This window comes from Stigmatopora nigra, chromosome 1, assembly GCF_051989575.1.
Source record: "Stigmatopora nigra isolate UIUO_SnigA chromosome 1, RoL_Snig_1.1, whole genome shotgun sequence".
In the NCBI taxonomy this organism is placed as follows: Eukaryota; Metazoa; Chordata; class Actinopteri; order Syngnathiformes; family Syngnathidae; genus Stigmatopora; species Stigmatopora nigra.
Window position 1 is genome coordinate 9,871,566 of NC_135508.1, and position 23,580 is coordinate 9,895,145.

A 23,580-nucleotide genomic window follows, 5' to 3' on the forward strand; every position below is an offset into this window, starting at 1 on the left:
ACATTGCAGCAAAAGTATTTGAAAAACTGTAGAAACAAGTATCTTCCATTAAATTTACTGAAATAAAGAAAATACATAAAATACAATGGCTCCTATTATGAATAGAAATAGACTGTTGCAGAATTTGTCGAAAGAATGACTGCAATGTTACTATATTCATGTTTTTGCATTACTTTCATCGTCGAATGTATCTGTGGTCGCGACGACCTACTGTGCAAATCAACTGAGCGTTTTTTGTCAATTTTGTGATGAAATGTCAAGAGTTCAAGAGCATGAGCCAGTTATCATGTGGGCCAACATAAAAAAGATCTTCTGTTGTTACCAAAACAAGCAGAGAAGTTAACAAAAGACATTCTATGCTACATCACATGTGACCTTCCAAGCTTTTTTGTTAAAATAAATAAATGTTTAAAAAAAAAGTTGATCAATGCAATCAATTTATAGTTAGAATGGTAAAATTGTACAGTTTGAAATGCAAGAAAAGTTCTTAACTTTATGCTAAGTATTGTGGTGTGAATATGCCAAAAATTACTGCACAGTTTCACCACTGTAAAATGTAAATAAAAATAAATCTATGTATCAATTTCTTAACGCACAAAGAGGCAGAATGTGATGAATGTGATGCATTGTAAAAACGTGTATATTTGTATATGGAAAAAGCAAGTATATATATTCAAAAATGTTTTATTAATTATGATTATTAAACTCATGATGTGAAAAAGACGAATTTCAGTTGCACTGTGAACGACTATTTTGGATTATTGTTTTTTTTTTTATTGTATTGTCAGATATGTATTCTGTTGTGCTGATATGTTACCAGAATTTCCAAGGTATATACAATTCTTCAAATAAAAATGGAATGATAAGGTACTACATTGGATTTAAATGAAACAAATATTGCATTTCATGAAAAAAAGATCAATACTTAAAGTACCAATAAATAAAACAATGCATAAGCCCTCCAGTCATTAATATTATGCACAATTGTTGGAATATTTTACAAATTCTGTTTGTGAACTTGAGTATTTTAATTACATGTTTATATTCATGAGCGCATCACTATCCAAAACTGGGACAAATTGTTATTTGTCTAGCTTGCAAGTAAATAAAAAAATAAAATTTCTAATGCATCATGAATTTCATGGTTTCATCATTTGTATTGCTTCAACCAAAGTTCTATTGTTTTAAAGCAGGCAGATATGACTGGAAAACAACGAGAAAATATTAAATATTCTTCCGATGAAGGTAAAGCATTGCAAAACAAGTCAACGTGACAACATTAGAAGGGAATTTGGAGGCTGCGTGTTCACGATAAACAGTCTGAAGTATCAAACTTTACAAACAATTTATATGTTCGAATAACTCCTCGTCATTATTTATTCATTTAAAAGATAGCTATATTGGCCAAAAATGCATTGAATGGACACAGTAAAAAAATGCATCTGAAGGAATGCATTCAAGTTCTGCCAAGTTTGAGATATAAAGAGAGCCCAGCATTTTTGTCTTTCCATTCATTGGGCTGCTGCTGCTTTTTCCATTGATGTTATTCTCAATTTTCTGACCTCTTGTATTTTAACATCCGTATGCTTCTTTAGCCCAGATTGTGTAGCTACATCCCCTATCACACTTATGCAGATGACACACAGCTCTACATTTCAGTGTTTCCAGATGATTTTAGTCTTTTAGTCTCACTGAGTAAATGTATTCATGAAATCAATGAGTGGATGTGGCAGAATTCTCTTCAGTTAAACGTGGGAATGACGGAGGTGGTCTTTTTTTAATATACAAAAGGAACATTATAGATCAGCACAATATTACTTAGCTCTACAAATCTAGCCAATAATCCTGGCATAATTATTGAATCAGACCTATACTTTAACATACATCTAAAATTCATCACGAAATCAACATATTACAACCTAAAAATTATAACAAGAAGAGGGCTTGGGGGAGTTCTCTGCCCCAAAACGTATTAATGCATTCATTTTCAGTAGAAAGCAAGTCGTGTAATTTTCAAGTCTGAGTTAAAAATAAATTTAAAAAAACAGCCAAGAAGATGCAGCTAATAGAGATTTTTTTCCAAAGTACTTGAAATACTCTACAAGTATGAGGAAACTGGACCATTTAAAGCAGTTATGGAATCATTACACTAACTGCTTGTGATTCAAAGGTTAAACTATAAAATCTTGCTGCTACTGTTCTACAAAAAACTCAATGGCCTTGGATTAGAATGCAAGTTTGATTTGTTTGACCTCTACGATGCAGACGCAAGGTCGTCTGGAACCGGTCGGCTGTCTGCTCCAAGAAGACACAAGCAGAGGGAGACAGTACTTAGTATGCTCCTTACCTCTGAAACAAGTTACCTGAAGGTCTGAAGTGTGCTCAAAAAACCCAAGATGCTTTAAATCAGGGATAAAAATTATGTAGTTTATCACATTATATTCATAATTGCTCATATAAATCAAATTTCAAGTTATATGACTTTTTCTTCATGTTCATCTTTGGTTATATTTCAATTTTCTGTTCCGACTGTTTTTTATTTTAACTGTCTTCATGGTTTTGTCTGACTTATGTATCATTTCATTCGGGTTTTGGAGCTTCATGATATGTAAAGCACTTTGAAATCATATTAAGAAATATACATATATTTTCAAACCCAAACAGGCTAAAGGAAAATTAGCAAGTTCAACACTAAAAAGACCAATTTCACTGTCTCCTTCCTGTGAAGGCGACAATACTTATCACTTTCCACTGTGCTTTCATGTATAAAAGTTGCTGACACCCACTGAGATTATGTAACAGAAGCAGCCAAGAACAGAGCTCAGTTTTTAATTAACACTGCAGAGGTACATTTTCAACGTCCTAAAATGTGAAATAAAATACATTGAGTTACTAACAGTCTTGTATACCAAACCTTCTGATCTTAGTTTATGTTGTTCCAAAGAGGGGTCACTTTCTCTGAATCCTCCACTATATTTAATTTGATGACGCTGTCTATGGCCTTAATCTATCATTTTTCCCCCTCCTAAACGAGTCAATGATATTAAATTGGCAGCTTTTAGAGGATTTAGTCACTCTTTATCAAAATGGAAGCAGATGGACATGATCTGGCTGCCTCATTCAACATGTCCCAGTGGAATACCATCTGGCCCAAAAAATATGTTGCCAAGTCTACAATGAGTAAAAAGGTGTGCAAATATATATTAAACAATAATAACCGCTGCTCTCTTGTAAATAATTCCATATTTCAAGTCCAGCCATTTTTTCAGCAAAACAGAAGAAATGCAGTAAATGATAAATGGATGTATTCCAATAAAAACGTTTTCAAAAGTTGAAAAATGGTTGCATTTTCCATGTTTGTTTTTCTCCTTCCACCCCCATTTCTACTCTCTTGTCCTGAAATATATCAAATTGAACATTTCCAAAATCTTGTAGGTGGGCTGGCCTCTATCGCTTGAAATTTTGGAATCATTCAACGATGCCTCCAAAGCAGGTCCAACATTTAGTCTAATGGTGTGGCATATTTTTTTCCCCAGTAATCATAATTATCCTCGCATCATGTGAAAATATTTCATAACCCGGTCAGGCAATTGTTGCCCATGGGCAGAGTCCCTGAAAAGAAACAGTCCTTTGAGTTCAACAATTTTTGTCTTTGCTCCCGCAGACTGCATGGAAAATTGAGCCAAGTTACACTGCTTTGCCAGAATAAATAATTTCATTTTTTAAAATTGTCTTGGCCCGGCGAATGAGTGGTTAGCGTCGGCCTCACAGAGGGGGACCTGGGTTCAAATCCAGGTCGGTCCACCTGTGTAGAGTTTACACATTCTCCCTGGGCCTGCGTGGGTTTTCTCTGGGTACACTGGTTTCCTCCCACCTTCCAAAGACATGCATGGTAGGCTGATTGGACACTCTACATTGGACATTGTCCCTAAATATGTATGAGCGTGACTGGTTGTTTGTCTCCTTGTGCCCTGCAATTGTCTCATGTCTCCCAAACCGTATTTAAGCGTGCCATACACTCACTCATAAAGGGTATAACTTTAGTCTAGTTTTATTTTGCGACAGTTAAATTAGATTAGATGGTTCCAATAACATGTCAGAAAAAAACTTTTACAAGAAAAGAATCAAATACTGATAAGACTGACTGTAGAATTGACTTCCTTGTTGTCGTCTACAATAAACTTGATACACTAGAAGGCATACAGAGAACAGTATAAATCAATGAGTGCTTGGAAGTGCCGGCAGGCAAAAGGGAAGAGTTTTTACCAAAAGCAATTCACAAAAAAAATGTTTTTGTTCTTTTCAAAACTCACTTGAACGTGGACATCTTTGCTTGTACTTCTGGATTCTATGATCGTACCGGTGTGATCAATCAGTGCCGTCACCTGGTGTACCGCCATCAATATAAACCCACGTTGCCAATTTGAGAGTGTCACCGTTTTTATTTGGCGCTGAGAGACCATGGAAAAACAGATATGATCATTTTAATGTGATGGTAAAAAATGTTTATCCGAGCATGGACGTGCACTGGTGCATACTAATGCCTGTGACATGGAATGACAGGAGATTTGTGTATTTTGTGGCCTAATATGGTAATATAATAGGTTATAGTAGAATAAATATAGACATAAACTCGAACTGAAGTGGTATTGTAGAGAGAAAATGCATCCAAAAAATTAATAATAATAATAATGTGCATAATGGCTCTTTACTAAAATGAAGCTGGCAGTCTAAACTCTTTCTTTAGTCTGTTTGTGAGTATTAATGTGGTCTGCTTCAGTAGCTGAACCTAGTACTAGTCCATAGTTCTAAATCCACTGTAATCAGTTAAGGGGTGTCACACTGGAAGAATAAGATTGACTGACAGATCGGCAGTCTATGACTGGCCATAAATGTGTCCCTCAAGATGCACTGTGAAATTGATAATAAGAGCACCGTGACTCAAAGTTCCACAGTATTTTACTGCAATTGGTTAAAGTTCAGGAATCATTATAGGTAATTAAAAAACTGGCTGTAGTAGGAAAAAAATTATGGACTGATTTGATGACAAAAATGAACATCCCTACCTTATTTAGCTTCACATTATCTTTAATACGGCATAGAAATGATTTGATATACTCGATGTAATTAACTCACATCATTACATATTTTTCTGCATGTCAATGACGTAGAAGTAATATACAGAATTATTTCTAATGTAATTAGTGACATTTGGATGTTGAAAGTTTTTTTTGTAAACAAACAGAACAATTTAAAATAAATTAACCACAGTATTTGGATGAAACTGAATTCACCATCTGCTACTAGGGAGAGTAATACTTATGACCTCAAGCAACGCAAAGTCCATTTATAAAAAGCATGTTGGGAATACAATTGATTTGACATAGAAAACTGCAGATAAAAGAATCTTTCAGCGAATCCAGATAACAGCTCAGTTCATAAGGCAATATATAGTAAGAAGAAGCAAATACAAAGAAACACACAAATGATTTCTATTCATTCTTGGAGACGTGGGAATTGGAAAACATAACTCTGTAAAAACAGGGAATCTATTCCATACAAATGGTACTGTTGAAGTCATGTTCGGAATGTGAAGTTTTTTTTTATTTACGCTTATGTAGGCACACATAAGTGCACGCATGTACACACACACCTCCAATCAAACTTACACATACTCACGCACGCCTGTGCAACACCATAGCTCTTTATTGTCATACTCACAAGTTTCAGAAATAAACCAGAGCTTCTCTCATTTGTACAGAGAATATGAAATATAAATATTAAACTACCGTATTTTCACGACTATAAGGCGCACCGCATTATAAGGCGCACCCTCAATGAATGACATTTTTTCCATATATAAAGCGCACTGTCTATTTTGGAGAAAATGTAAGACTTTTAAGTGCGCCTTATAGTCGTGAAAATACGGTAATTGCTATTGACTTCCAGGTATGAAGCACTCACTACACAGTCACCTCTAGAGCCAGCCATTGTTGATGTTTTGGATATTTTTGTATAAAATCTTGGAGTGGGGGAGGAGCTATATGATGGAAGATTTTGTAAACTAAAATGGCTTCTGCATATTTAACAGTATTGTTTCAGTTCAGGCGTTTGTGTTTTTTTAATATCCGACAGTGGTGCTATTTCGTTTTCAGTTTTTTCCATATATAAGGCGCACTAGATTATAAAGCGCACTGTCTGTTTTGGAGAAAATTTAAGACTTTTAAGTGCGCCTTATAGTCGTGAAAATATGGTATACAAAAAGGCAATAAATGAATACAAACTGAGTAACATACAGATCTAGTAGGTATAAAAAAGAGAATGGTATGAATAAATATAATTCATTGAGCATGAGAGTTGTAGCACACAACAATTGTATTGTAGATGGTTTGCTGAGATTATATTGTACTATGACAAATGGTTTCGCAAACTGCTGTTTATTTTAAAGCACTCTGCAAAACAATTGCAGTAAAATCAATTCCCTGATTCTCTCTCCATCTACTGTGTTCATTTGAAACCTTCAACAAACTGTGAATTGCTGTACTAGGTGTGATCTCATCATTTGGGTGAAGTGCTTTCAATATTGAGTCGTTGTATTTAATAAATGAAGTGACTAGAATGTTTTCATTGTGTCCAAGTTCTGCCGACTATGGCAAGCAATTGACATCGTGTGAGCTATGATTTGAAAACAAATCAAAGTTCTTTCGCCGCTTGTATTTTAGCGATGCAATCTGCGTTTCAATTTATAAGGAATGAGGATTATGTTTTTTGAATATCTATTCATATGTACTATGTTTATATGTAGTCCCTATAGATCCAATAGCTTTTATATTACATGCCACTCCAAAAAGGCAGAAAAAAATACATACGAATCATACCAAATATTGCTACAGAAAATGCCTCATCATGTGTGCTTTCGCCACCAAGAAATAGCAGCACACTTTCTCCAATCCAATTTGATTGACCAAAAAAATGGTAGAATAGAATTGTCTGTCCGTCTCAGCCAATTTACCACACACCTCTCTCTCTTCAGCAGTTCAAGGCAAATAACCCACTGGACATGAAACTAGTTAATTTACACAAAAATAATTAAAAACCCTCGAGTAAAATTCATCCAAGTACACGGAAGGCATTAACACTATCTGAAAGCTAACTTGAATTAAGAGAAAGAAAACAATGTTTCAAATCCAAGCTGTTTGGCAAAACAAGTCCGAATGATATGACAACAGACAGAAATAGGAAATAATGAGCTTTCTCTAACATCAAAATTATTTAAAGAAACATTTTCCAAGGTTAGAAAATCAAGCCCTACTTAGGATGTCAAAGTGTGATATGACAGACAGATGGTTATGAGATTCTGTATAATTGGTGATAATCTTGCTGTTTTTACACCATGTAATTGACAATGTGATCACAAAAGGTATATTTGTAGACTTTTTCCACTTCCTTCTAAAGGTCATCTGATTAATAACATTAAACATTTAGAGGTTTTGAAGTTTAGACCCAATAAATGTTATTTTAAAATGCCAAGTGTGTTAGAGAACGCACACTTACCGATAAACCACCAAAGATATTAAGTAAAGCCTCAATGTAGTGAAAGCAGAGGGTATCTTCCTCAGTATGTTAATAAATATGCCAACAAGATAGTGTAGTGAATATTTTGCTCATTTAAGGGCAAGGTATTACATTTTACTTCCAGGCTGGCCTGTATAATGCTCACGGCTAGGATTTGTCTGATGAGCAGGAAGTCTGAATCCTATAGGCTTATGACAGTTGGATAACTTGCCAGAGAAAAACAGATTTTAACCTCGATGAAGGGTTTCATTTAACTGCACCTCAGAAAATAAGAAGTTAAGATGATGTTAGGCCAGATTTGACCGTAGTGGGATTTGGCACAGCACACTTCTTAAAGCAGCAACTAAAACATGGAATGAGGTTCTACTTAAAAATATCTGTCAGTCAAACAGCATTTCAAGAAATGACTGAATGCTAAAAATATGCAGAGAATCGCTTGCACACCCCTCGAGACAATCAGTCATTGTTCAAGTGTGTGGTTGGCTCGCAACGTGTGAGTCAGCCAGGAAGGAGTTGAAAGACAACAGACAACCGTACATACAGTGTCATGTAAAGATTCTCAATGAGATCGAGAAAAAAAAATGGTTAACACTGCTTTGTAATAATGATAATATCTAGAACAAGTGAAGGGTCATTTCGATGAAGAATGGAGCACTAAAATGTTTAGCTCTTCTATAGTTTTTCCTCTCACCACATATCAGTATCAGCTTCTCAAACTAATTTTAAAATCTAAGAATGACACATTCATTGTTAATCATACAGTATGCCTATTATATAAAATTGACACATCCAAAGTTTCTGAACCGAGTGTTATATCAACATCTGTCAACTGCTAATTGTAGGTTTAATTGCCTTAGTGTGCCCTAAATATAATAATGCATTCAGTTGGCCTTGTTTTTATTGGACTACCAACATGCGGAATCCACACCCAATCGTGTAAAAGTGTCCCACCTCAAATTGACCAGTTTTACCAAATTTGAACATTATTATTTGAAAGACTAATTTGACAGACACTAATTGTCATGCATGAGAACAGCTTTTTCCACATAGATGAACCCAAAAAGTCAATTTGTCGCAACCTGACTTGCAATTTGCGACATTTTTGTTTGATGGTTTGCCTTGTCCTTGAGATTGTTTTTCAAATGTGCATACCCATCTGCCTTGGCCCAATACAGTTTGGGAAAGACTGCACTGGAATATTAATGGTTACATTCCTGTTAGCGAATACTGTTAATATTGTGTTTACAAGCGAGTGAATTCCTAATGAGGACAAACATTCAATGGATGGATAGATGCCAAATTGCTAATAGCTCCTGAGGAAGGAAATATAATGACTAAGGGTCTTTTTGGTGAAATTCCTATGGCATGCAGAATTTGGGGGTAAATGTACGAAGGTCATAGAGACAGGAAGGATGCTACTGGAAGGATGCTGCTGTTGAAATATGTTCTTCCTTCGGCTAGCTTTCTACTGAGTGACAGAACAAAGCTGGCAAGGACATTCAATTCATTACAATGACAAACATATCTGTCAGCTGTCTTTTTATCATGCAAGAAGTTAGACAGTAATGTTTCACAGGAGGCATCTAATAGGTACATTTGGGACAAACATAACATTCACTATCACTTAGACATTTAAAAAGATATTGGTTGAATTCAGACTTATGATGCATGCATGAATGAGGCTTTCCAGAGTGTGGTCAGATCAATTTTATTCAGAAGCTCACCTAATTGGCTTCTAAATGAGATGCAAAGTCAAAGACTTTATACACAACGAGAAACTCATTTCAAAATAAAATTCTCCACAAGAACTTTAGCGTAGTAACTCTATCCACTCTACTAATACTACACTAGTAGTAGTGTTATATTCTGCGAAGATAGAAGTATGCATGTTTGGACGCCAGAGCAAATGACTCAAACCAAGGAGGCATCTCATTTCATCTCTCATTTTCTAAACCACTTTATCCTCACTTGGGTCGTGAGTGGTGCTGGAGCCTATCCCAGCTGACATCGGAAAAGAGGCGGTGGACACTATGAGGTCGACATGCAAACCACTCAGCCGCCTGGTCGTCAAGGAGGGGTGCTGTAGTATATGTTAACCTTAAAAACACAAATGAAAAGGAAGTAACAAAGAGTCAATGGGGATCTAAAAGACCCACACATAAGTGAGGTGAACGGTGGAGAGCCACTAGAGAAGGATACGAGTGCAGAAAAAAAAGCAAGCCACTCAATACCTACAGGAGGATGAGGATACAACAAACTTATAGTAACAACTATATAAAAATAAAAAAAACAAGGCAAACGCACACGTAGTAAAAAAATAGCAAGGGGCACAAGATTTCAAACTGGCAACGGCGACCAGCAAGGCAATATTTCAAAACTCTTTTCTTGAATTGCCTTAATTTAAATACTTTGTCGAGAAGATCACCCACTAGCACACACCTGTCAGATCATGCAGTACATCTTTAGATGAATTTAGAGGGACTTTTAGAGTAAATACAGTCTTCCCTCGATTATCGCGACTTCACTTATTGCAAACTCACTTCTTCGAGATTTTTTCCTGCTATTAATGATTGTTTTTTATAATCAATTATCCATCATGTCTGGTCTCCATTAACCGCGATATTCGAGCGTTTATTGTAAATGATTAATTGAGGAACACAGTCCATGGTAGAATTCCATCTAATCTATTGCTATTAAAATGGATTATTTTATATTCCAAATATTTTATATTCTCATCTGCATACGCATATTTTTATCAGTTTGAGGCGATCTCGCTATGAAACCTCCTAAGAATACACCTGTCAATGTTTAATTGTTTTTACATCGTGTTAACTTCACGTAACATTGGCAAATGTGAAGCCCCACGCTATGCCACTTGTTTATTTATTTTCATGCTTTATAACTCAGCTGCAAGTGCTACTGGAAAGCCTGCCACAAGGTTAATATGGCCTCAACCCTCCCTCTGTCTTCTCTCTTTCCTTGTCCAATCACTCGTTTCTCTCCCCAGCCCCATTCCCTCTGTCATTCTGTCTCCACCAATGTCATAGCTCATCTCGCTCACTGCCATCAGACATTTTTGATTCAAAACCCATTTAAGCTCCTGCGCTGGCCAATCTCATTGATCTTCATCTGCATTATTCTTCATTTTCCAACATATTCCTCAAATGTTATTCCCTCTGTTACATCACGACACTTCTCATTATTTCTCATCATCAGCCTAATCCCAATACTGACTCACTTAGATCCACCATGTCTCTTATGTTCACAGGTTTTGAACCTTTAAAAGACTTTATATACTGTCATCTACCAAGAGGAACGCTAACATGTAACGTGTGCTCCCCCAGTAGGTCTTATATAATTCCTCCTGTTACATAACCAAAGAACAACACTACTTTTGTTGTCTTTAACGCTGATCACAATCAGTGTAGTTGCCTATTTGTTAGCGTAACCAGCTGTTGTACTCTGTGTTGTGACGTGGAATTAACATCCTCATATTATGTCACTGTAATTTCCAAGGTCATGTTCCTATTGCGACTTCACGCAACAGTAAGCCTGAACAATGCACTCCGATGATTTCATCATGCATGAAACAGAGGCTTGCTTACTTCTGACATAAATCACTGTCTTCATCTTTCAAGTCATGGTCGCATTGCTGTACATTTCCCTAGAAAATAAATCCCATGTGCTTTGCTGTAATTTTATCAAAGACAACATCTACTTAGAATGTGTAGAGTACATCTTCTTGCCTCCATTAGAATTTTCTCTCGTTGTAGTACAAATGTCCTAACATTACAAAATGGTTGCGCATTCATTAAGTGACATGGACATAACTGTTCACAAAAACTGATGAGGAAGTGAATCTACCTACTGGGAACATCATGTAGTTTGTACGTCAAACGTAAAAGCGGTACAAGCATTTGCAAGATTTTTCTGATTGTGTGGTGCAAATAGAAAAAACTTTGAATGGCAGTTTTATTTCACCCAAGAGTTTTGTGTTCCGCTGGGCTACAAGGAGAAAGCCAATTGAAACAGAAAAATAACATCACTTGAAAACTTTCAATGGTTACACAGCATCTCATCAAAACACAATTTATGCTTTGAGATGTAAAAACATAAAAGTCTGATGAAGCAGTTCAACGAGTACATAGTCTTCATTTATTATGGTATCACCGTCAAGAGATGTTTTTAATTGATAAATTCCATATTCTTTTAAATCAACATTAAAGAAAAGAATAAATGACTACTCTTCAGTCACATTCCCAGCTATTCAACAAGTGAAAACTACTTGAAAGCCTCTGGAGAAAAGCAGTAAAGAAAACAGATGGGAAATGCAAGGGCACATTCTTAACGGTCTTTCGTTTAACAGTGAACAAAGATGCACTTTAATGTGGTATTTAAATACTATGCAACCATGAGAGTGCGTTATGATGAATTACATTTAAAGCAAAAAGCTCAAACATACCTGCAAACAATCTGCATCCAATTTATTGAATGGGATAATTAATGGTATTAGTAATAATAATAAATAATGTAAATAGTGTGGTCATATAATTCAACATCTTTGAATTCACTCCATTTGGCCAATGATGGCCCATGTGCAATAGGAGACATACATAAATGGGAACTAGAGAAAATTGCATCATTATATCATAAAAGTATGAGATCAGAAGGTCTGGACACCAGGTTAAGAAAGACGTGGGAGATGATGTGAATAAAGATTTATGACATCTATCAACACTAAAGCAAACCAACCCAAGGTCACAGAGAATCTGGCAGCATTATTTGTGGTACATTCATTCCACAACTATTGTGATGAATTATCTAAAGGAACAATAACTTGTTGGGAGAAATACATGACACAGTAAAGCAGTGCAGAGTAACTGCACGCACATTTTCCTAATAACTCCTATCAAATCCAAGATGGCGGCAACCCACGGGTGCATCGGATCTATGCTCTCCAGTTTGGTGTCGTTCGTTATTAACTAATATCTGCGAGGCAAACTTTTTATACTGTCTTCAGGATTTAATTACTATTTACGCACACACCACAAAAAAATAAAATAATGTTACATTGTTGGATTACAATTTGATCCAGGGTTAAATTGAGTTCAAATTCTACCTTATATATTACAGCAGTTATTTAATTATTGCTTCAACGACTTTAATGGATATGTGCAATAAACACTAGCTTATCCATCTTTTCAACATAGCACTGAATGGGAAATTATGAAGCCCACCAAAATCTTCAGACAATCTTCCAGTGGTCTTTTTGCCGCAAAAAAAGTCAAAACTCCAAACACAACGCCTAAAGATATTATTCCACGAATTAGTAAGCAGCTTTTCTAATGACCTTATCTATGCCATAGCCTTTAGTGTTTTATCTTAAGTTCTCAAACAGCTGATCAATATGCAGTAGTGTACTTGAAATGTATGATCTGCAATAGTAAAGCATATATCCAAAACTTTGATCAATGTGCCACTTCAACACAGTTATCCTAAGTAAATTATCCATCTGTCTGACATGGTTGGCAGATTTGGGCTAGGCATGCAAACAAACATTACTAGGCATCAAAGAAATTCCTGTATCTTGAAAAATAAATAACATATACACAACTATACATGTAGATGAGGTGAATGCTCAGGGGATAAGATGAAAGTAAAATAAAAAATATATTACACATACATATAAATATATATACACATATAAACATACTGTATATATAAACATACATATATATGTATATAAATTCTTTTATATATATTATAAATTCATACACACACAATTATCAAAGGGTTAATCTCCAATTAGTGCTCAAAGAGAGAAACCCCGCACAACATGGGGGGGGGGGGGGGGGGTATATATCTCTGCTAAACAAGTAGAAAAAAGTCAAAATTTTAATCACCAAACATCAGAACTGAGATAAAGATATGCTAAGTAATGACCATGGCACTTTAATCCATGTAGAGGAATTCCACATCAACACTCAGAACTGGTCAAAGGAATTGAAAGAATGAAATTGTGATATCTAGATTAAATAGAAGAAAACTGAAACAATGCAGAATACATCAAGTGATTTAGTTTGGAATGCATGTAAACAGCTGATGGATTTATTTAAAGCCTAAAGGGGAGCTGCCTGCTCCTTTTTCATCTCCCTTCAGTGAAATCATTAACTACAGAGCCCAGATCTGTCTGATTTTAAGCCTGGTTCTACAGGCAAAAACAGATTGAGTGACTGCTCTAAAGAGTATCCGAGGGGATTATCCTGGGGTTGTGACTGGCAAATGAGAGAGTATAGTAATAAATAAAGAAAGCTAAGGTCCCACTGCAAGGTGTGGTGGTGTTTTTAAATTCGATTTTTTGTGTGTGTAGTGATTCATCTTGCAAAGACAAATGTGAATCGTAGTCTAAAGAGAATACATGCCACTGTGACACAATGTCACTTGTTATAGTATTTACAGAAGAAAATATGATCCCGTCGGGTCAGAGCCGTCATGCCTTTGTGGCATTTCTTAGGATTTTCACTTGATGGCAGTAAGCAACTTTTTTCTTCAGTTCACCAGCATTATAAAGAAGGAACAGGTACTTACTGCAACCTTCTGCCACTGCCCTTTCACATGTGTTGTTTGTTTTGTTGAAAAACGGCATTTTCTTTTACTTGTTGATCCCGTAGTGGGTTGTATTCATGTAGATAGGCATTCATACTGAGAGATGTTTAGACATCTGTTTGTTTACCCACATGCAAACCAAACCATCTTAAATCTGAGGGGAAAAAAAAAAAACACAAATGAGAGCTTTCATACTGCAAGAAAAATATTGGATGAATGTCACACATGTGCAAAGAAATCAGAATTAACCTGCAGTGTGAACTTATAGCCCAAGAGACTTGGTATGAATGAGGTGACGTGTACACGAAAAGGTAATAGAGATGAAAGCGCAAAAAGTTTACCAAAGATCCCTGTCGTGCACATGGCAACAGCGTTGTGAAGATTAAAATTTGAACACTTCTTCTAGAATCGAAATCTTGATTACACTTCACCTTGTCATTGCTGTCTGAACTGTTGACAAAATGAATATAAGATGTTTTGGATGACACCTGACTTCCGTACTCTGCAACAGTAGGTAGTGATAATGTTCCATTCTATATTTGCCAGTCGTGAGGGCAGCAATACTGGCCTGGCTGGACGTTTGGTCGCCGGGCATCTGGTCGCCGGGCGTTTGGTCGCCGGGCGTTTGGTCGCCGGGCGTTTGGTCGCGGGCGTTTGGTCGCCGGGCGTTTGGTCGCCGGCCGTTTGTTCGCCAGACGTCCGAGTACCCAATACTGGTGATTGCCATTGGACGGAAAAGGAAACAGCGGTACGGAAAGGTTGTATGCGAAGTCAAGTTTTGTTGGCGCTGCCACCTGGACACTGGGAATGCTTCATACATTAGCAAAATTAAAATTTCAGGCACTTTGGCATTATTGTGTGCGCGCAGATTCCTCCAAGCCAAACGACCTTGTGAATGCGTAATTAAAGTAACAGCACCATTTTTGCCAAGTATTTGGAGTTAAATTATACTTCTAAATCAAGGTGGTACAGTACATATTGTATGTGTTGGCTTATATTTTAAAGGGAGTGCAGTCACTAGAAGTATGATAACGTGCCAACAATAATCATATTTCATTCCAGCTCGGAAGTATTTCCGTCCCCTTTACATTGTAGGCCTTAGCCTTCCTCTTGGCGGTTTGTCACAAACAGTTGTGACTTGACCCCGAGGAGGATGCAGCGCGTTCAGATGGGCACTCACATTGAATTTCGATCATTGCCAGTAGTCCTTCTGATGTCCATCTCTCTAATTCCCCCCTTGCAGATAATTACAGCTGCGCCAAGCCCCAACAAAGACTCTGAGGGCCACAATCTGTACTAAGGCCAGTGTTCTTTAGTCATATAAAAACAACAACATTATCTTTACTAGTATTTAAATCCACAATTAAATGATTCAATATTTTTAACCGTTAGATCATCTCTAATATACCTCACCCCCATACCCTCAGGTACATTATTTTTTAAAAACAATACTTCAGGCAAATTTGTAAAAAATATATATGTGTAAAGCGGTTGAGAAAATTAGATGAAATCATGTTTACTAACTTGGCAGGAGTAACAATTCTATTGTATGTATGTTTACAGTTCACGAATGATAACTTGGAGCACTTAATTCGCTTAGACACAGTGAGCTTAAAAACATCTGCATGTTTACCCTGAGCATATGCGCATTTCAAAATAGCATCTTGTGCTAGGTGAAACCTGCCACATAAATCCTTCACGGAGCTAAAAAAAAATCACCTTGATGGACTGCTTATAATTTGCTCTACGGCACCAATGAATTATGCATACACTTTAGGTCACTACGTAGTTACAACTTGTGTTCAAATAACTATGTGGTGATAAACTTTGGTTTATTGCATTTTGAGGCTTTGAAAAGCAGATTAACATGAAAGCATTTGACACGAGTAGGCCAGATATCACTATGCTGTTATTACTTTTGCAGACTGTGGGTATTTTACGCCACCTGCTGTTCACCAAACAAAAAATAGTTATGCATTCTTCACTGTTTAAAAACAACACATTTAGGTGGCAAGATGAATCATAAAAATACTGAAACCATTTCTCCACATGCATCTCATTCAAACAAAGACAAGAGTCAAGAACCACTTTTTTCCTGGGATTTATTCATTAAATTATCTTATAAAATATCATTTACATTTGATTTAGTCATTTACAGATATTTTCACCAATTCATAATTTTGGCTAATTTCCCTTCCCACCAGATTTGCGTGGATGGACAGGGGGTTGTGATGTCTTATTGGGTGAAGGGATAGAAGGATGGGTGTGGACTTACAGAAAGCATGCCAAGAGTGGGACAAAAACATTGCAAATGTTAGGGTAGTCCAACAGTAATACCAGTTTTTAAGTTCAGGAGGAGGACCACACACTCACACACAGACACACAGGTAAAGGGAGTGTCGACCTCCAACCAATAGTGTTCGGATGGCTCAATGCGCAATTTCATGCCACATAATAACAAAGTCCGTTTTTGTCCAAAATCAGTAATCCATGTCCTGTGATAAATGTAAACTACTGCAGACATTTTCCTTCAACAAACACAGCAGCAGTCCTGAAAGCTGTTTAGCCCTTTTGTGACCTAAATGATCAGTTTGCTGTTCAAAATTGCGCCAGATGACATAGATTGGCCCGCTAAGTAAAGCTTTACCATCTAGAGACAGGTTTATACTTTAGCAAAACCATATATTTTTTTGTAAATAGAACAATGACAACACATGTCGGGCTGACCTCAGAATTTTATCATTTATCATTTGTTCTTCATTTGGCAATGTCATGGCATTTGCAACACTTTGAAAAGTCACCTTTCTGCTGGTATGACTCACAATGACAACAGCTGAACAACTGAATATACAGTGTACGTATATATAACGTATGATTAATATTAAATAACATTTAAAAGGCTTTGTTGAAAAAGAAAAAAAAAGATTGCACATTTCCTAAGATCACTTGAGACATAATAGGTGATTCATCTTAAAAGACCCAAGCAGAGAGGCAGGAGCATCATTTTGTTGATGTATTTTTAGGGTTGAGGGGCAACAAACAGAAAGCTCATCATTTTAAAACAAAAACATAACGTGTGTTCCAACAAACATGCCCTTAAACCAAACTAATATCTTCTGGTAAACAATGACTTCATATATTACCCCCTGGCTTACTGCCAACACAGACAGATAGAGCGCAATCAGTCGGACGGACTGTGGTGATGCCACGCTCGCAGGCTTTTCCACTGGGTACACAACAGGAATTACTTCATGGAAATTGCAGATATGATTGCAAGGCAATTAAACAGAATATAGCAGCCAAGAAAGATTATTGCCAGAAAACAAACTAAAAACTCAACCTACACACTGCATTAAAGCAATGGCTGAACTAAGCACACTGTATTTAAAAGAGAAAACTAAAGTATTGAGAGGATTTTTGAAGGAAAGCAGTTCATTGGCATTGCCTCGGCCAGGCATAACTCGTATCATGAACGATTGGTGTATGCGAGCATAAAACATTACTCCTTTAAACTTGCAATGACATGCGGAAACAACTACTCTATGCCGTTTCCGACACTTTTAATATGCTTAGGTTTCTGGTCACATGTTGTACTAGTTTTCAACCAAATTTGGACAATTGGCAATACAAAGAGGGGGGTGACGGCACACGTATGCAACATCACACAAGTATATTTCAGTTTGGGCAGATGATGCCATCTCTCAGCAGCACAGAATACTGCACCCTCCACATCCCAGGCTCTATACCAAAGATGCCATGCAGTTTCCTTTTCTATTAAGTGACAATTTGTCAATGTAGGGCAGCAGCTATCAAGTAACAATTAAGAAGTAGTGTATGTGGGCGGCTCATATCCCCCCCCCCCCCCAAAAAAAAAAAAAAAAAAAACACATTGTGGCACATTTCTTTTAAAACTCAATAGGTTCAAATGACTGTCTGTGCTGGTTTTCATAAAATAAGAATATAAATGCCCACCTGCTGGTCAGAGAAAAAAATGCATCAATGGTGTGGACCGTGCAATCTGAACACAAATGGATGCTAAAACAATGATAACCCTTTAACTGCAATCCTCTGTGACATTTGAAGCATCTTTAAGCCTGTGCTGCTGCAACACCGTACAGAATTACATTAACAAGTGTTTGATTTCACATGCTGTTTCAACTAGAATTGCCATAAGAATGTTGGGTGTGAATGGAAAAAGTTGCTTAAAAAATAGAAAAATCCTATTGAACAGCTTTCTTAGGAACTCTGGTGGTTGTTCGGTGTTCTGGGGCACTACTGCCCATTGAGTACACACGGGGAATTCCCCTTTGAAGGGTTTGCATCAGAGCATAAAATGTGCCAAATCTATCATGCAAATTGACTTTTTTCACTGTTGGGACCCCGTAGAGAAGGATCGAGGGAAAGCTCCATTGGCATATCTAGGAAATATAACACATCCAACATTTCAGGTATTTAAAAGACTGGAAAATCACACTGGTTGGAGGAGTTTGAGGTAGACAAAAAGCATGACAAAACGTTCACATTAGATACTGTTTTAAAACAAGTTTTGTATGCTTGAAGAGAATCTGCATGCATTTGATTTGTGGCCCAGACACTTGCTGAGACTCCACCTGAGACTTGACAGGGAACCTCTGATCTAGTGAGCGAATTGTAGCATCCTGAAATGGGGGTTGAATGGGCTCCAAACAATCCACCAGTATAATAACAACAGCAGCACTAAAACAGTCTGCTGGGAACAATGGACGGAATTGGGGGTTGGCCATTTACAAGGCATGACTTCATGGAAACAATATGGCAACGGATCATTGTCCCAAAATGGCGCTTCGAGATACTGCACTTCCCTTTAATCCTTAATAGCATTTTTTTAATCTAACACTCTCACGCTAAATAATTATAGTTTTAAAATATAAACTATTGTGTTATTAATTTCCAGTGTATCTTTTTTCAACAAGTTTTCATAAAAGTTTTCTTCACGCAATGTCTGGTCTTCTTAGTACACATATACACACACATACATGATATAGTTTCTTTTCATATATGTATATGCATACATATATATAGATATACATATATACATACATATATATATATTTGATTTTTTTTTCTCAGCTTACAAGTATATATCATTTTGGACATTATTCTAGGTGAGAAGTCATTCAACTTTTTAATTCCAGGTTCCCTTTTAGGGAGCAAAAATGAGGAACTGGGTAAGCACTATAATAATCACATGACTAGCAGGTAGCAAGGCAAAATGTAGTAGTCATAGTAGTAGTAGTAGTATATTAGATGAACTCAAAACAGTCAATATGCCCTACCAACAGCGGGAGAAAATGAACTATTAGGAGTTTAACAAGAGTTGGGAGCAAGTTCCGAAAAGGTGCAGCAGAGTCAAAGGAACAGTGCATGGCGATGGTGCCGTTTAAAGGAGGTGGGCTAAAAGCGAGGAACCAAATCTTCAGTCTACCTGCATCATCGGTACACCATGTGAGATATGGTGCCAGATTTGAAGTTGAGTTGATGGTTGGGCACAAATATGTGCTGGGGATTCTTGCGCGTGCACATATCCTTGGCGTACAAGCCAATGCATGTGTCACATGACACCTTGGAGCAGGTGACACATGTGTGAGACGCACCAGGCTTGTTGCAAAAGCCACATCTTGATCCTCCCATGCTCATGCGTTCACCGCTGCCTGCCTTTGGCGTAGTCAAGGCAATGGACTTAGTCGGGAACAGCTTAGTGGACAACAAAGACTTGTCCAGCATGTGGGGGTGAGGATGGGAGTGAGTATGCGAATGGGTCAGTGTGAGCGGGTGTGGGTGGAGATGGGAGTGGGAGTGAGTGTTTGAGTAGACGGAAAGCTTCTCCTTCACAGGTATGTATCCATCTATTGGTCGGGTTGATTTTGGGTGGTACTCCTGCAGGCTACAGCAAGGGGAGGGCTCAATGTCATGACACGCCGGGCAAAGGATCACGTCACAGCGCTGGCAAGAGGCCACCGTCGAGCAGCCCAACCCACAGCCCTGACACTTCACACTGCCGTGGGATTTGAGCACCCACCCGTCTCGGGGCTCTCTGGAAGGGGGCCGCGAGGGTGTTTGTCTCCCGCCGGCGCTGCCTCCACCCCTCTCTGTGTACAAGTCGATCTCATCCAAAGACGAAAGGTGATAGGATGTATACGCGTCGGCTGGCGAGGGCGATTGTGTGGGGAAGAAATCGGGAATGGGGTTGTATGAAGGAAGTGCGGCCACGGAGAAAAGAGACGTTGAGGTGTTAGGTCTAATGATCTCATCCTTCATATCTTCCTCAGCATCCACAAACACAGGCTCCTTCCTCAGACTCAATGAGGCTTTCAGGATCGGTTTGCTAACTGCTGCGTGCCAGTGACCCGCCCCATCTGTCACATCCACGGACTTTGACGGTCGGCTACCTCGCCTCAGGTGGTGACCATGGGGTCTCTCGATGTCTAGCGGCTGCACAGATAGGCGAGCCATGTCCGCCCCGAGGCTGTCACGTCTGCGAAGCGCCTCGGCACAGCCAGCTGCGTCATCTCTGCAACCCCTGCGGAGCTCTAAGGCCTCCAACTCTGAAGCCGAACCCCGAGCCAGAGCCACTATCTCCCCCAGAAGACAACACTCGGCCTGGGCCAGAAAGAGCTCGAAAGACAACTGGCGGAGATGACTCGAGCCTCCTGGATGCTCCTGGAAATAAAACTGCGAATCGTGGTCACAGGTGTAGCCAATTGTGCGCATTAGAGAGCGAAGCTCGGGATCGGAAATTGTAGATTTTAGGTGATACACATATGGGCCAGTGAAAGCCTGAAAGAAAAAGAGACAGCTTGATGGATCCACGTTGCACAACACTTATTTTCTTTAATCAAAATGTATCCTTACGGCCCAAAAAGCATTTTCAAGCAAAAAAAAAATAATGAAAAAGTGTAGTGGACTGAACAAAGTTAGGAATTCTCCAAATGTGCAAGCAGTACTTAGAGTTGTTTTGAAACTGCACATCATCCGTGTAGCTTTTGTGCTTAACTTTGTTATCATGTTAGAATATCCTCTATCAAAGTGTAAGGTCCTGAGCACTCTGGAGCAGGTTTTCATCCATCTAACGTGATGAATGTAGTTGTCTGAATGCTAATATTAAAAAAACCTGTAAATGCTCCACTCATAATAATTGTTTCAAAGAGTCTTCACTCAGAGCAAATCGGTCCTCGAGGGCCACTGTTGGTGCAGGTTTTTGCGGCAACCGATCCAGAAAAAGACACTTTAACCAATGAGATTTCTGCAAAAAACAAGAAGCACCTGACTGCACTCCACTGATTGCACTTGTAGGACACCAGATGGGTGAAGGTGTCCTCTTTACGGGTTGGACTGAAAACCTGCACCCACTGCAGCCCTTTGTGGAATAGTTTGCCCACCCCTACTTCAGAGGATCAAAACAACCTCAAGAGATATAAACTTACCTTTATACATCTGAACTCTTTCTTCCAGGGGAAGAGTAAGAGATTTGTGCATATGGTTTCCAGAGTGTGGAACGCCCTCTCCAAGCTCCTGAGATTGCCTCCCCTTTGGCAGCGCAGCGAACCCTCCACCACTTCATAAAAACGCACCATGCGGAAACGCTGTCCTGGATCAGGCTGATAGGCTCCAAGTAGTGCTGTAGCTGTAGAAAGCAGGGCCTCACTGTCCTTGTGCCTGCCATTGTCTCCCTCATGTGAATTCCCTATTCCATATTTTTCCCGTCCATCATGAAGGCGTCGTTCAAGTGCCACCACATATCTCCGGAACAAGTCTTCTTTTAACTTTGCATCCATTATATGCAGCAGACTAACAGTCAGATGATTTGCTTTTTTGAGAGTACATCACTCTCTTTGCATATTATGCACAAAGATGTGACATTCAAGCATTATCTTGGAGCACAATTTCAACGTTGACGTGGTTGTTGGAGTGAAAAAGAAACAACGCTCACCACCACATCTTAAGCAATGGTGCTTTCAGTAGTTGCAGGTCAACTTTAGGCTGCATGAATGTCTTCTGGTCATCTGTGATCGGGCTTGGAGCCTGACTTGACACACTGGCCAATGTCGTTTTAGATTACGGTCGACAGACTTTTTTTTCTGTTTGTTTACGCAATGTTTTTGTCTGTTGGTTGCAAGCAGCACGTGATCCAAGGTCACTGGGACTCACCAAGTCAAGCTTCCAAACAGATTGATTGTCCTGAGTCAGCTCTGAGCTGTAAAGTGACAGGAGAACATTTCAGGGACCCAAACAAAAGAAAGACAACAAGAAATTTGCACTCATGCATAATATAGTGATTGATTTTAATTTCGCCCAAAATGTTAAAAATGCACTAAGACACTCAAAATCGAAAGTGAATTTATCTTATGCATACGCAATTTGCGACTGGATATTAGGATGCAATCTTCAAATGGGTTTTTGGAATAACTAAGATTTGAAGTATGCAGTGACTAGTTAGTCATCTGGTTATTCCAGTCCACACACCCACTGACCAATTGAACGCGATCTGACGAGAGAGAGAGCGAGAAAGCTAGCATTACTATCCCCCGAACCATCCCGCATCGTTGCTCCATTCAATCTGACATCAGGATTAATGTATCACTTAATTACGTCCGTGTCATCATAAATTCACCCCCGAAAAATAAAAGTCACGTACTGAGAAGGAACCCCAATGCGCGAAATCAGTGAACGCCCATTTCACCGTAGCTGATTAGCTACAGCTACCAGGGTAGTCTTTACAGGCAAAATAAATGAAGTTTTTGTATCAATTACAGGAGTAATTAATGCTCAACGGGTGGTTCTCCTATAATCGTGTTCGATTTGGCATCGTATCGATAAAAACCGGCAACAGTAGCCCATCTTACCTTACACAAGTGTTAGCCGGAGCTATCGAAACCTGCTCAGCTGTTGGAAATTCCCATCACCTCACAGCGCATGCGCAATAATGCAGCGTCATTGGCTCACTTCGGAGATTCAAAACAGTAGGATGATATACAACACGCATCTGTAGACTGCATGCCTGATGAACGCTAAGCTAGTAGGGGCAATGTTGTCAGTGCATTCCATACATTGAACCCGCAAAAACAAACAAACAAGAAATACACGTTTGTTCCGTTACATACGGTTGCAAAAGTGTGCAAATGTACAGTCACAACATACGAAATATGAATCCAAAAAATTTGTTAAAAGCAACATGTTTTCAATATACTCACATAATGCAGCCCACCCATATGACTTGTTATGTAGTTGAAAAGCATCATGAAAAATGTATGATTTATTTCCAAATGTTGACAGCAAACAATTTAGTCGGCGCGCCGCTTAGTGGGACAACTAGGCACGCTGGTGCAATCTACACTTCTAATTAGATATATTTGTGCTCAC

General features: G+C 38.3%; 1 protein-coding gene across 3 annotated transcripts; it reads right to left on the reverse strand.

Annotated features, from left to right (window-relative positions):
- Positions 1-18,044: 18,044 nt before the first annotated feature.
- On the reverse strand, positions 18,045-23,549 carry spata2 (spermatogenesis associated 2). Of its 3 annotated transcripts, none has more exons than XM_077715264.1 (4): positions 23,412-23,549; positions 23,064-23,233; positions 21,645-22,414; positions 18,045-20,997 (listed from the first exon to the last, which is right to left on the reverse strand). In XM_077715264.1, exons 3-4 carry the CDS (start codon positions 21,993-21,995, stop codon positions 19,651-19,653), a joined length of 1,698 nt encoding a protein of 565 aa, XP_077571390.1. In that variant the 5' UTR covers positions 21,996-22,414; positions 23,064-23,233; positions 23,412-23,549; the 3' UTR covers positions 18,045-19,650. The 3 variants fall into 3 exon arrangements, with proteins under 3 accessions (XP_077571390.1, XP_077571398.1, XP_077571406.1); XM_077715272.1 differs by having other exon boundaries at positions 23,064-23,162; positions 23,412-23,512; XM_077715280.1 differs by lacking the exon at positions 23,064-23,233.
- Between the last annotated feature and the right edge of the window lie 31 nt (positions 23,550-23,580).